Below are 12,568 nucleotides of genomic sequence, written 5' to 3'. Positions count from 1 at the left end.
TAACAACACCTGTGGTACTTTGAATGTTTTTTGTTACTGTATGAATGTGAAGGAGAATGAGGTTGGATGGCATTCCTCATTAGTAAAATTTAACCGATTGTCATGTGTTCCCCTTGGATCCTTCCTGTATAGTTGCCCAACTTCTTCAGCTTAGTCTTGCTCCAGTTTTCACATCATGTTTATTAACATGGTTGAGCTCCATGAAAGTAGAAATGTGACTCAGTGGATTGTTAAATGCCTGTAAAACTGTAATGGACAATTCTGTTCAGTCATGTTTTTGATCTGTCAGCCGAGTAGTGTCTAGATATGAATCTGATTTAATTAACTTTTCCTGTAAATTTGACTTATTGGGTAATTAGTATGTTATCATCTTTAATCCCTCACATCCTGTGTTTGAATTCTTAGCTCATGAAAATTGGGTAATTAGTATGTTTTTGTCTTTAATCCCTCACATCGTGTGTTTGAATTCTTAGCTCATGAAAAATTAAGAGAAAAGTTGGCATCTTATGGAAGTCTGGCCATGCAGAAGAGGCCTCTCAATCTTGAACATAATGAGATGGTGTGATTGGGTATTTCCTGACCAGAGAAATAAGGCTACAGTTTAAAAAAAATTTTTTTGCAAAATATAAACATATTTTCCTAACACTATTTGTTATTTTATATTAAAACATATGACATTACTGTATACTTGATCACTTACCTCAAGCCTTTAATTGATGTGTCATTCTATTATTCATACAGGAATTGTGGGTGTTGGCAGTGTAGTGTGGTGTATAATTACAAAGGTGAAGACTACTGAAGAAGGGAATACTGTGCATCTTAAGTTAAGTGCAATTCCTGATGAAGTGAATGAAGCCTCCTATGATGTCACAGAAACAGATGACCTTTCTCTGCTTCTTCCTGGAACAGCCATCTCAACAACTGTCACTATGGTCAGAAAGTTTAATGAATTTTTTGTTATATATTATTTTATTTAAAAGTTCTCACTATGTCAGTACTTAAGAGTCACGGCTTCGTGGTTTTAGTTTTAACATATTAGTCCTGAAAGTAAAATTAATGTGCAATGGTGTGGTGTGTATGTAGTTGCATTTCCTACATTCTTTTTTCCTTTGAAATAAAAACGGGCAGAGATTCATCTTCATCGAGAAATGGAAGTGCTCATAACATAGAGAACAGGTGAAAACTGTAACTTACAATTTACAAATATCAAGGTAATATGGAAATATCTTGGAGCTAGAACTTAGAATTTACAAGTATTAAACTGGGTGTAGCAGAATTCTCTTCTGTATTCATTGCAACTGTAAAAGCCATAAGGCGTGTTTGACCCATTTGGTGGGGATGGTTTAATGCCTTTGAAAAAATTAAAGAGAGAGAGAGAGAGAGAGCTGACATTGGTGAGTGTCACACAATTATGAACACAGAAAGAAGTAGGCCTTGTATACCATTTCTGACATACAGTAAACCCCCCGTATTCGCGGTCTCACCATTCGCGGACTCTCATATTTGCGGATTTCTCTGTGGAACGTATCTACCCATTATTCGCAGAAAATTATCCCATTCGCAGTATTTTTCACTGAGAAATATTCACTGATTACTGTATTTTCATATAATTTCCATGACTAAATGCACTTTTTGTGATAAAGCTATTAAAATACTCAGATATAAGCATTTTTAGAGAGTTTTTTTGTGTTTAAAGTATCAAAATGGGCAGTTCTAAGTGTTTATAGAGGGGTTTTAAGTATTCACGGATTTTAGCTATTCACGGGGGCTGGTGCGGTATGCATCCCCCGTGAATATGGGGGGTTTACTGTATAGAATATTAGAATCAGGAGGGGTAAGGAAAAGATGTACTTCAAGAATATGATGTCTCTTGTAACTTTGACATTAGTTTTCATGATTATAGGTTAAAAAGCATTGCATGAGGCTCCTCTTGGCTGAAGCTGATGGAGTTGTGGACCCACATCATCTTCAGTCACCATTAGAACAACTTGACAATTATGAAGAAAGTCAGAAAGTCAAAGCACGGGTGATGTACATAACTCCACTTTCAAGAGTAGTTCACCTTACTATGCAGAGTAAGATCTTGACAGAGAAGTAAGTAATGGAATTTGCTCATTCATTTATTTTTCTATTCTAATGATGAAAACATTTGTAAATATTGAACAAGTTTACAGGTATTGCTCTACTTACAATGGGGTTAGGTTCCCAAAACCCCATTGTTTGTTGGAAAAAACGTATCTCGAATTTAGCTTAGCCTGCATCAGGGTATTCATTCCCAGCCTGAGAAGAACCCTTAAAGAGTTCAGAGGTCTGGTTAAACAAATTATTTATAACTAACTAACTATAACCAGGGTATTCAGTACCATCTATACATGTATGCTAGCCTAGCTTACACTATACAGTATACTCTACAGTATACATAAATGGTATAGTAATTATTAATATCAGCTAATTAGGAGATTCATGCAAATTGACTTATGATAATTCATTACAAAAGAAATCTGATGACATGAACGAGAATTAGCCCACCCTACATTATGATATATAGTATACAGTACATATGCAGTAACCTAGCCTACACTATACAGTACAGTATGCTCTATACATATATGGTATAGTGATTACAGTATTAATATCAGCTAATTCTGGAGGTTCAATGCAGATTGATTTATGATAATTCAGTACAAAAAGAAATTGAATAACACAAACAAGAATCAGGCGTGTACTGTAGGGGGTACTCCCCAAGATTCGGTCCGTTATTGGTATACTTGAATGGTGATGGCTACATATAACTAAAAATCAGAAGAGGAGGGGGATGATAAAACAGCAAATATGAGTTTTAAAGAGTTTACCGAATATACTCGCGTATCATCCGACTTTTGAAGACCTAATATTGAAGGTAATTTTAAGAGGGTCACGTCATACACAAGATATGAAATTGGCGTATATATGTTCACTTAGTATCATTTTATAAAATACAAACATAACGAATATGCATCTTTCCCATGAATCTTTTAATAAGTTATGCATTACTTCACTGTATCCAATAAAATTTTCAAGTTTCAGCTTCTCGAAGCGTATTAGCCCTGGGAAATGGGTAATAGATTGCTGTGTATGTGTTAGTGCTTGGCCCTCCCTTTACCACAAAAGTGTCATCTGACCAATCTCCAGCCGTCGTGCCAGTAATCCTGGCACCTAACAATACCTGTGCCCCACAGCAAGCTCTGTACTTGCGAACAATTGTCTTTACTTTATACAATACCAATTGAACCCTTCGGATGTCGAGTCTACTATATAATCGGTCAGTGCAGCCTTCTCTGATGAGGAAATCAACGCTGCATATACAAAATGCAAAGACCTGATACCAGAAACCATTCTCCAGGAGCGACCCACGAAAAGCTTATCCTCTCTCAAGAAAATATCATATATCACTAAGTGGCTAAGGACCTGCTCGGTGGAAATCAACGCTAGTGACCCTTACAATCTGTCTCCAAAGGGGCCTGCTAATCTAAGCCTACCTGCAGTGTTCCATACAGTAGAAAATGCCTTCCTAAAAGCAAAATCCCTCTCAGAAAAAATTGAAGAAACCTCAGAAAAAATTGAGGAAGCACAAGACAAATTTTCACAGATCTGGGACGTGATCAAAGGATTACAGGAATCATTCGACAGTCTTAAAACTGTGGAAACAAATAACAATCTTTCACGGATCTAGGATGCGATCAAAGGAGTGCAGGAATCATTAGACAATCGCACAGCAAGCCACCAGGCTCCTTTGAATGAGGTATCTATTATTTCCTCACCTCCCAACAACACGAGAGAAGTGAGGGTGGAATGCAAAGTCGAGATGGCCATACCCTCCCATGAGGGAAGCGCCCATATCACCTGTAGACCTATCGGAGAGGACCAACGAACCCCCAGCCTCCTCTTCCTCCCCAGTGCTTCTGGTGGAAGATAGATTTTCAGCGACGATCACCAGCCCTCTTGACTCTACCCACCCTATCTCTCCCCCCTAGCCCCATCATGGATGAAGTTGTGATTGATCATGAGGGCACGGGGGGCTGGCAGGCACAAACAAGTAGAAAAAAGAAAAGAACATCTCGATTGTCCGCTGAACCGAAACCTAACATTCATGAATCACCACACCCGAATCCTGAGAAGAGATGTCACGTTGTGATTCACAATTTATGCTCATCGGTGAAGCTAGATGCCATAGTAGAGAGAGTCAAGTTTCTCACGGGCTCCAACCCTCTTATCTCCCATGAACTCCCATGCAAAATTAAGCATAAAGTGGCCTACAGGATTACCTGCCTATTTCAACACCTCGATGTTCTTAAAGGCGAGAATTTCGGTCCTAATATAAAAGTCACAAGATACAACCTAATCTGGGACCAACCTCCCCCAGGGGAATTTACTGACACCCCAAGTAGAGGTTCAGGCGCAGACCCGCCTTCTACCATAAGTGCCAGCCATCCTCCCAAGCCGAGTGAAAGCCCACCTCTACTGGCCAACCCCTGTCCACCCAAATGATCAACTCATTCATTTCCCATCTTCGTGAGTTGCTATGGATACACTAGATATAATCTCTTGGAATGTTTTTGGCCTCAGGCAGAACATTCCTCCCCTGAACATGTTCTGCAAAAACTTCAAAGGCATCACTGCATTATAAGAAACACTCCTCAGGCCTCATGACCTTGCCATCTGCGATTCAGTGCATGAAGACTTCAGAGCTTTCTCAACCTCATCAATGCAAGTTACAGATCACATCGTAGCTGGTCGTCCAGAATGGGGCCTTCCTTTCCTGTGGCACAAATCGCTAGACAATATGGTGAATATGTTGACCTATAGGAGTGATAGATTCCTGGGGTTTCAAGTGGCAGTAGGGAACTCTACAATCCTAATAATTAATATTTGTATGCCCTGGGAAAAGAACAATAATTTTGATCAATACTGCATGATCCTAGGTGAGTTACACAGCATTATTGATGATTCTACGGCTGATCATATTTGTATAATTGGGGACCATAATTCTCACCCCACAAAACAGTTTTATAATGAACTTACTCGCTTCTGTCAAAATCACGCTCTCCGAATTAGCGATGTAATGCTCCTCCCTCCCTCCTCCTATACCTATGTACAAAACAGAACAGACACAGTAACAACCTCATGACTGGACCACTGCATCACGTCCCCTCAACTTCATGATTCTGTTATGACCTGCAACATTTGCTACGATCTTGCAATGGGCTATGATCACATCTACTTACAGGTTTCATTCAGTACCCCATCCCTCCCTACCGTGAACCCCCTAACTGATCACCCACCTGCCGTTAACTGGGATTTTAAAAACCAGCAGAAAATCAGATCCTTTAGGGAAACCACGGAAACCAGGCTGCGGTCAATAGCTCAACCGGCAGATGCCTTACTGTGCACTAACCCAAAATGTAGAAACGATCATCACAGGAGAGATCTGAAAGAATTCTATTCGAATATAATTACCTGCTATGCTTGCCTCTGGCAGGGATACCTTTAGATCTCGTCAAGGCAACTCTCGTAATATACCTGGATGGAATGACTAGGTTAAAGATCTATATACACATTCACGAGAAATGTTTCTACTGTGGAGGCAAAATGGTAGCCCGAGGGAAGGTGACAGCACAGTTCAAACTTGCCCTTAAGCATTGCAGACTGAATGAAAAGCAACTAAGGGTTGATGCAATGTCTAGAAAATTAGAATCTGGTGATTACCCTGTCTTTGGAAGGACACTCAATCCCTAAATCCCAAAATTAAAAAGCTATCACAGAGAGTAGGAGAAGCCATTGGTGACAGGGCTATCGCAAGAATGTGGGCAATCACTTCAGAACTATCTTGAATTGCATAAACAATCAAGACTCTCACAGGGATGTAAATAATCTCCTTACTGATAATATTCAGTTTCATTTCGCTAATTGTATTATGCCAGGTGACATCAGCGATGCCATAAACAACGTACTTAATAATAAATCGCCTGGCTGCGATGGTCTGTCATCCGATAATTTACATTTTGCTAGCTGCTCTATTCAATGCGTGCATAATTCACCAGTTTTTCCCAGACTCCCTACTCTTTGTTCACTCAATACCATTAATATAAAACAAGTTAAAGGATGCAGCTGACCCTGGCAATTATCGACCGATTACAATTACTACAGTTGCATCGAAGATATTTGAGTCTGTTCTTCTAGTGGGACTTCTCCCCTTTCTACACACTACTGACAACCAGTTCGGCTTTAAAGTAAACCACTCAACCGACACCTGCATCTACATCCTGAAAGAATTGCTGAACTATTACCTATCATCAGCCTCTCCTGTTTTCCTATTTTGTAGATGTGAGAAAAGTATTTGACAGAGTAAACCACATGAAGCTCTTCCTGAAGCTGCACAAGCGAGGCACACCTCTATACCTAATTGGCATTTTATGTTGTTGCTTCTCCACACAGCAATTCTGTGTCAAATGGGGTAACGTACTGTCGTACACCTTCGGCTCCCTAAACAGGCTCCGGCAAGGGGGCATTCTCTCACCATACCTGTTTTACACATACACAGATGCCCTGAATGTCAAACTGAACTCACTCCCAATAGGATGCACTATCAACGAAACAACAATAAACAACCTCTGTTACGCCGACAATATTGTTCTGATTTCCCCATCAGTGCAAGGTCTCCAGCGACTCATTGACACCTGCTGCCAATATGCAGTGGAATTTGATATCCTATACCAAGACCCAGTGTATGTCGCTGCTCCCAAGATCGCTTAAGCTTATTGCAGAACCACTAATTTTCCTCGGAAATCATCGGCTGGAATTCATGCATGAATTTCTGTATTTGGGACACATTATCACGGACAACCTAAAAGATACGGCAGACATAAACCAGAGGCATCGTAAACTATGTGCAACTGGCAACATGATTGCAAGGAGGTTTGCCTTCTGTCACCGAGAAACGAAACTGCTGCTCTTCCGCTCATACTGCTACAGTATATATGGGTGTTCCTTTTGGAAGAACTATACCTGAGAGACCATGAGACGTATCATTGTTATTCACAATGACATTCTGGGACGCCTCACAAACACCCATCGCTATCACTCAGCCATGCTGATGTTCATAGAAAACTGCGTGGATAATTTGAAAATCATTGTAAATCATTGTGAGGAGAACAATGTCCAGTCTGATCACACGACTGAGAAACAGCAGCAATTAGCTCGTACAAAGCATACAAAGCATCCTATGCAGTGAGGCAAGAAGACGGTCTAAATTGTGGGAAAGATGGAATAATGAGGCATCTGTTCCTTAAAGCATTTATTCTCTATTCTACAATTGTGAAGTGTCATCTCCAGAATCTGTCATTATTATTTTTATTTTTTTATTATTATTATTATTATTGTTAGTATATTTCTACATTTCTTATTATTTTTGGTATTTTTACTTTTTATTATTACTGTGATTAATATCATTGTAGAGTTTTGTAATTTTCAATATTCGTATTTACCCTTCTGGACCTGACTTCTTTAACCACCTAAGGTCCCCAGATGGAAATTGTCAGCAACCTATATTTTTTATTGTTATTTTAAATTTTTTCTATTATTCTCCATATAATTACTGTCATTACTGTTATTATGAATTCTACTTTTTGCCCTACTTCTTCAGCAACTGTGTGGATACTGCCGATAATTATTTTTATCATGTTACCTTATGTATCTAGATTGTGTGTATTGTATTTGCGTATTCCATGTGTATGGCCCTGAGCCAAAGTAAAGATTATTATTATTATTACAGGCGGTCCCGGTTTACTGACGGGGTTCCGTTCTTGCGCCATGTCAGAACCCGAAAATCGTCGTGGTCGAACATCGTCGAAAATCGTCAAAAATCATAAGAAAACCTTACTTTTAATGCTCTGGGTGCATTGAAAACGATGTAAACTGCATTATTATTGAGTTTTATAAAAACCTTCAAATTATGATTATTCTGCCATTTTGGGGCCATATTTCTTCCGTCCGGATTATTAACCCCGAACATGCGTCAGTAAGCCAGGAAATAATTTCTGATGAATATATTTGAAAAGCGTTAGTAACTCGAACGTCGTAAGCAACCGTCGTAAACCGACTGCCTGTATTATTATTATTATTATTATTATTATTATTATTATTATTATTATTATTATTATTATTATAAAATACAAACTAGCGATCAGTGTTTTGGTTCAGAAATCAGCTGATGGTGATTACAAGGTAAGTTTATTTCGCTGTACTTAACTCAATTCAGAGTGAATTTTCTTGCTTCTAGGTAGCGTAAATGAATCTCTAAATAGTACTCTATTTATATGGGACAAGGTTATTTTTCGTTATATGAAGTGTTTTTAAGTCGAATTATGACTTAGATACATCTCATGGTAAACTTATACCTTTTTGTTAATAGATGGCATTGGGGGCATGTTTTTTTTTTTTTTTTTAAATAATCAACAGTTCGGTTCGCTGTTTTCACTTTATCATAATACAAGTTTTACATATTTATCTTTTATCATTTATTCAACGTGAAAGCAACAGTAAAATGTGTTCTTTCATGCCCAGTAGTTTTGTTTAAAATACTTTTCTCTCATCCGTGTTGCCGATGCACAATAATTTATAGTCATTAGCAGTTTGAACATTGTTTTCTCAGCTTCAGCTACAACTTGCAGCTTAATTTAGCAGTATATTTCCTTGCCGATCTTTTCTTTATAGCGAGTAAGGGTGTAGTGTAAAAATATATCAGTCCTATTCAACCTAATGTCATTTGTAACATAACTACAGTAATTGTTTACTATTGTTTGATGGTTAAAATGCAAGCAAAAAAGCTGTTGTTATTCAGTTTGGTTGTTCTTAGCAAAACAGCTGCAAAATTAGAAAAATATTGTCAAAATATTGTCGTATCAGTATTAATTGCTAACCCCATCGCAAAATCGAATTATTGCAAGGCGAATCATCGTAACTCAAACATTACATGTATATGCAAATACAAACACTGCATTTTGACAATAATTACTTTTTATACTAAACCATTAATCATGAATGGCCTTTTACTATTTGGAATCCATCCAGGTTCACAAATTTAAGCATTTCAAAGGAACTGGTTGTATGCTTTGTCAGCTTTATGTACTAATATATTCAGCATGTGGCACTGAGAGGATTTCATTTCAGTGCTTTTACATTTAATTTTCCTCACGTGTGCTTTTCTGATATTTCATGGTTTTTTAAGTGAGTAATCTTACAGCTGGCAACCAGTGCTCTGTGGTTATTGTCTAAATTGTCTGTTTGTTCTGCCATTTCCTTACACCTGACCCTTAAAGTCTTTCCACTTATTCTTAGCCTCCAGGAAGGCTAAGTTTGACTCTTCTCAGGATTCTGTTCAGCTGATTGAAGATTTGGAAGAGGTTAATGCCAAAGATTTTTGTACCCTGGAAGATATTACTTTTTTCCAAGGTCCGTAACTGAGTTACTGTCCTTTTCTGGTTTAATCATGGGTGGAATAATTGTTTCAAGTGAAAACTTTGTTGTTATATTTTGTTTTATTTACGTCTACAGTTACTAGAGGAACTTGGATATAATCATCCTAATTTACTGGAGATGCTCCTTTTGAAAATACAGCTGTATTTCTAGTGGCTGAAAATATGCAACTATTTTTAGCAGCTGAAGATGCTCAACATCTTCAGTATAGACAGCCCTGCTATAGACCTATGTCTAAGCCTTGCACCACTGCCCTTTGTAATAATGAAGCCTGTGGTTTTAAAACATTTGATAACTTTAAGACTCATCAGCCATTTTTTTGCCAACTTTATCTTGTTCAAATGAGTACTGATAATGCTTATTTATCATGCATGCAGTTATGGGGAGCAAGTATCTTGCTCTTGTTTCAACTCCCTCTTTGCATATTTTTGCTTTTGCTTATTTCTTGGTGGTAACATCATCCAATTTTTGCAAACCCAAAACTTCCCCTAATATGTTCAGTGAAGGAGATGAATATTAGACAATTGCTATGTATCTTGGGCTATAGAAAAGGGACTTATTTGAACAATCTATTTTCAAAATTAAGTTTTGGTGATGCAGTCATCATCTTTAATCATTCATTTATAAGAGAAGGCCTCCTTCCTAAGTAAAAATGATTAACATACTGACAATAAGAAAGAAACTTTGTGGCAGGTATGGTGATGCTAATGATAATAATTCAGGATTCAGTGCTAACAACAGGAGGTGATTTAAAGGTAGAAAATGTTTGAATGGTTAATGAAGTAGCAGAAGAGATGAATTGGAAGTCAGTAATAAAAAGGTGGAGAAGATAAAAATGCAAAGAACAAATACTGTGCTGTTTGCAATAGCTTTTAGATGAAAGGCAGAAAAGAATTTAGACTTGAATAATCACTGGAGAGATCTTCTATGTTGTTATGAATGCATTTGAAGGTGCCAGGATAGATATCGATGGACTGTTGTAAGCATCAAAGTTCTTTTTTGCATCTTGCTGTCAGAAAACTATATTAGTCATATGCAAATTTCTCAGGAGACTAGTAGGAGTACATTCTGAACCCTGTTGGTCTTGAAAGAGGGAACAGGTAGTAAGAAGTAGGATGAAAGGGACAAATTATGCAGTCAGGATTAATGGAAGTCTTACTGTAGTCTGCTTGAAGATCATGTATGAGTGAGTTGTGACATCTTTACGAGGATAAAGTTGGAAAACTAGATGGGAAGGGATCAGAGGTAATAGAAGGAAAGTGAAGGCATACAACCTTTAGTTCAACTGCAGTGTGTAATGCAAGCCACAGTGTTAGCAGTCAGACAGCCTTGGAATTGCTGGGAGAAGAAATGACAAGGAATATGTTATGTACATGGCATATTTCTTAACAAGGAAGGTTGGAGGAAAGTTAATACAATAGAAATTCATTCTTCTTCTTTTAACATGCTTGTTTTCCCATTTGTATGGGGTAAGCACAGTGCCTTCTTTTGAAGGACTTTTGATTTGGCTTTGGGGTAGACTGTAGTCTCGATTGGCTGCCCTGCCTGTCATCGCTTAGACCCCGGTAGCGTATGTACGTGTATTGTACCAGTCACCAGCGCCCTTTCTCCAAGCAGCGAGGAGTTGTTGCGCAGTTAGGTTGAATTCAAGACATGTGAGATGTCTGTTATGTTTTTAGAAGATGTTGGAGTGGCTTTGTCTGTCTGTGTATTAGTCTATAACACCCATTTGCTTTAATTGATAGAGGCCAAATTATTTCCTTACTGATGTTGTAAAACAGTCCAGTTTGTGTCTTTCATCAGTAAAAGAAGTAATAGTGTGGTTTTGTATGTTTTCCACTGTGGGTGGCTGCTTCTACGAGAGATTTATCTCTTTTAGATAGAGTGGTTCATGGTGGTAAGTTTCTTTTTCTTAATATTAGCAGTTGTGACTTGGATCACCAACAGATGGTCTCTTGTTTGCCAATTTTTCCTAGCTTTTATTTTAACAGATCTTACATTCACAATTGATCCATGATCCTCATTTCTTGCTGAGAGCAACCAGGTTGCTGAACAGCAGCACCAATTGGCAGTAAATGTGCCTCGCTGTCAAACTTCTCAGTTCCAGAGGTCTTTTATTCCTCATTATTTTACTGTGGAAGTCTCCATGAGGGTGTTGTGCAATTGGAGCTTCAGAAGTTCAAACGAAGATGCACAAGTCTCCCAAGACAATTCTCCTTGTATTTTAGTAATTTGAGTTACATTTTTAGTCATTTTTTTTTATAGCTTAGTCGCTTGTTTCATCCTCAAGGAGTTACCTTCCATGGTGACCAAACTAACATCAAAGAACTCTGTTCTAGGTGGTCTTTTTGGCCAGGTATTGTGTTGTAATGATTAACATTACAACACGTGATGGAGCATATAATGGACTCAAAGATAAAAGGGCACTTTCCCTTATCTTCAGCGAAGCTGAACCCAGTTTTTCCAACGTCAAAAGAACCTGCAAGAAAAAGAAGTGACTATTGCGCATGCGCATCAGCCCTCTTGTTTACAAATGGGCCATTAAATGACCAAGGAGCCATTACTCTCTGTTTGGTCTGTAGCGAACAGTTCATGTCATTACCAGCGCTCTGAAAAAAAGTAAACTTTTTTCTCTGTTTTCATTATCAAGGATCATGGAGACATTAAAAATAGGAAGATAAGTGCTCAATATTAACTTCCAGTTAAAAGTTTTAGTTTTAAACTTTTGGAATTTATAATTTGTGTGTTAAAGCCGGAACCCAGCTCATTGATTGCTAGCCTACCTAGTTACGTAAAGCATTGATAGCTACCAAGTTTTGTAAAACGAAAATTTTTTTAAAATTCTAATTAAATGTTTACTAATACAGAAAATCCCTTCAGATTATACGATGTCTTCAATAATTTAGGCTGTAAGTGAAATAATTCAGACTAGTTTAATTAATAGTGGATATTGTCTGTAGCCTGTGTCCTTAATTGGATTACGTATCCTAAGTGGCCTAGCTTAGACCGAGGACCCCAGGATCAAATAACAATATCTGGGCAAAATAAATCAATA

At 37.9% G+C, this 12,568-nt stretch overlaps 1 protein-coding gene across 1 annotated transcript in view; it reads left to right on the top strand.

Annotated features, from left to right (window-relative positions):
- The window catches only part of Rrp5 (Ribosomal RNA Processing 5), a 76,966-nt gene that overhangs the window by 28,023 nt on the left and 36,375 nt on the right, over positions 1-12,568 (top strand). Inside the window, 2 exon segments of the mRNA XM_067085011.1 lie at positions 742-932; positions 1,904-2,094. Of these exon segments, the coding sequence (XP_066941112.1) occupies positions 742-932; positions 1,904-2,094 (382 nt within the window).

Source organism: Macrobrachium rosenbergii, chromosome 41 (assembly GCF_040412425.1).
Source record: "Macrobrachium rosenbergii isolate ZJJX-2024 chromosome 41, ASM4041242v1, whole genome shotgun sequence".
Lineage (NCBI taxonomy): Eukaryota > Metazoa > Arthropoda > Malacostraca > Decapoda > Palaemonidae > Macrobrachium > Macrobrachium rosenbergii.
The sequence above is the reverse complement of the archived record's forward strand: the minus strand, read 5'-3'. Positions and strand labels throughout refer to the sequence as shown.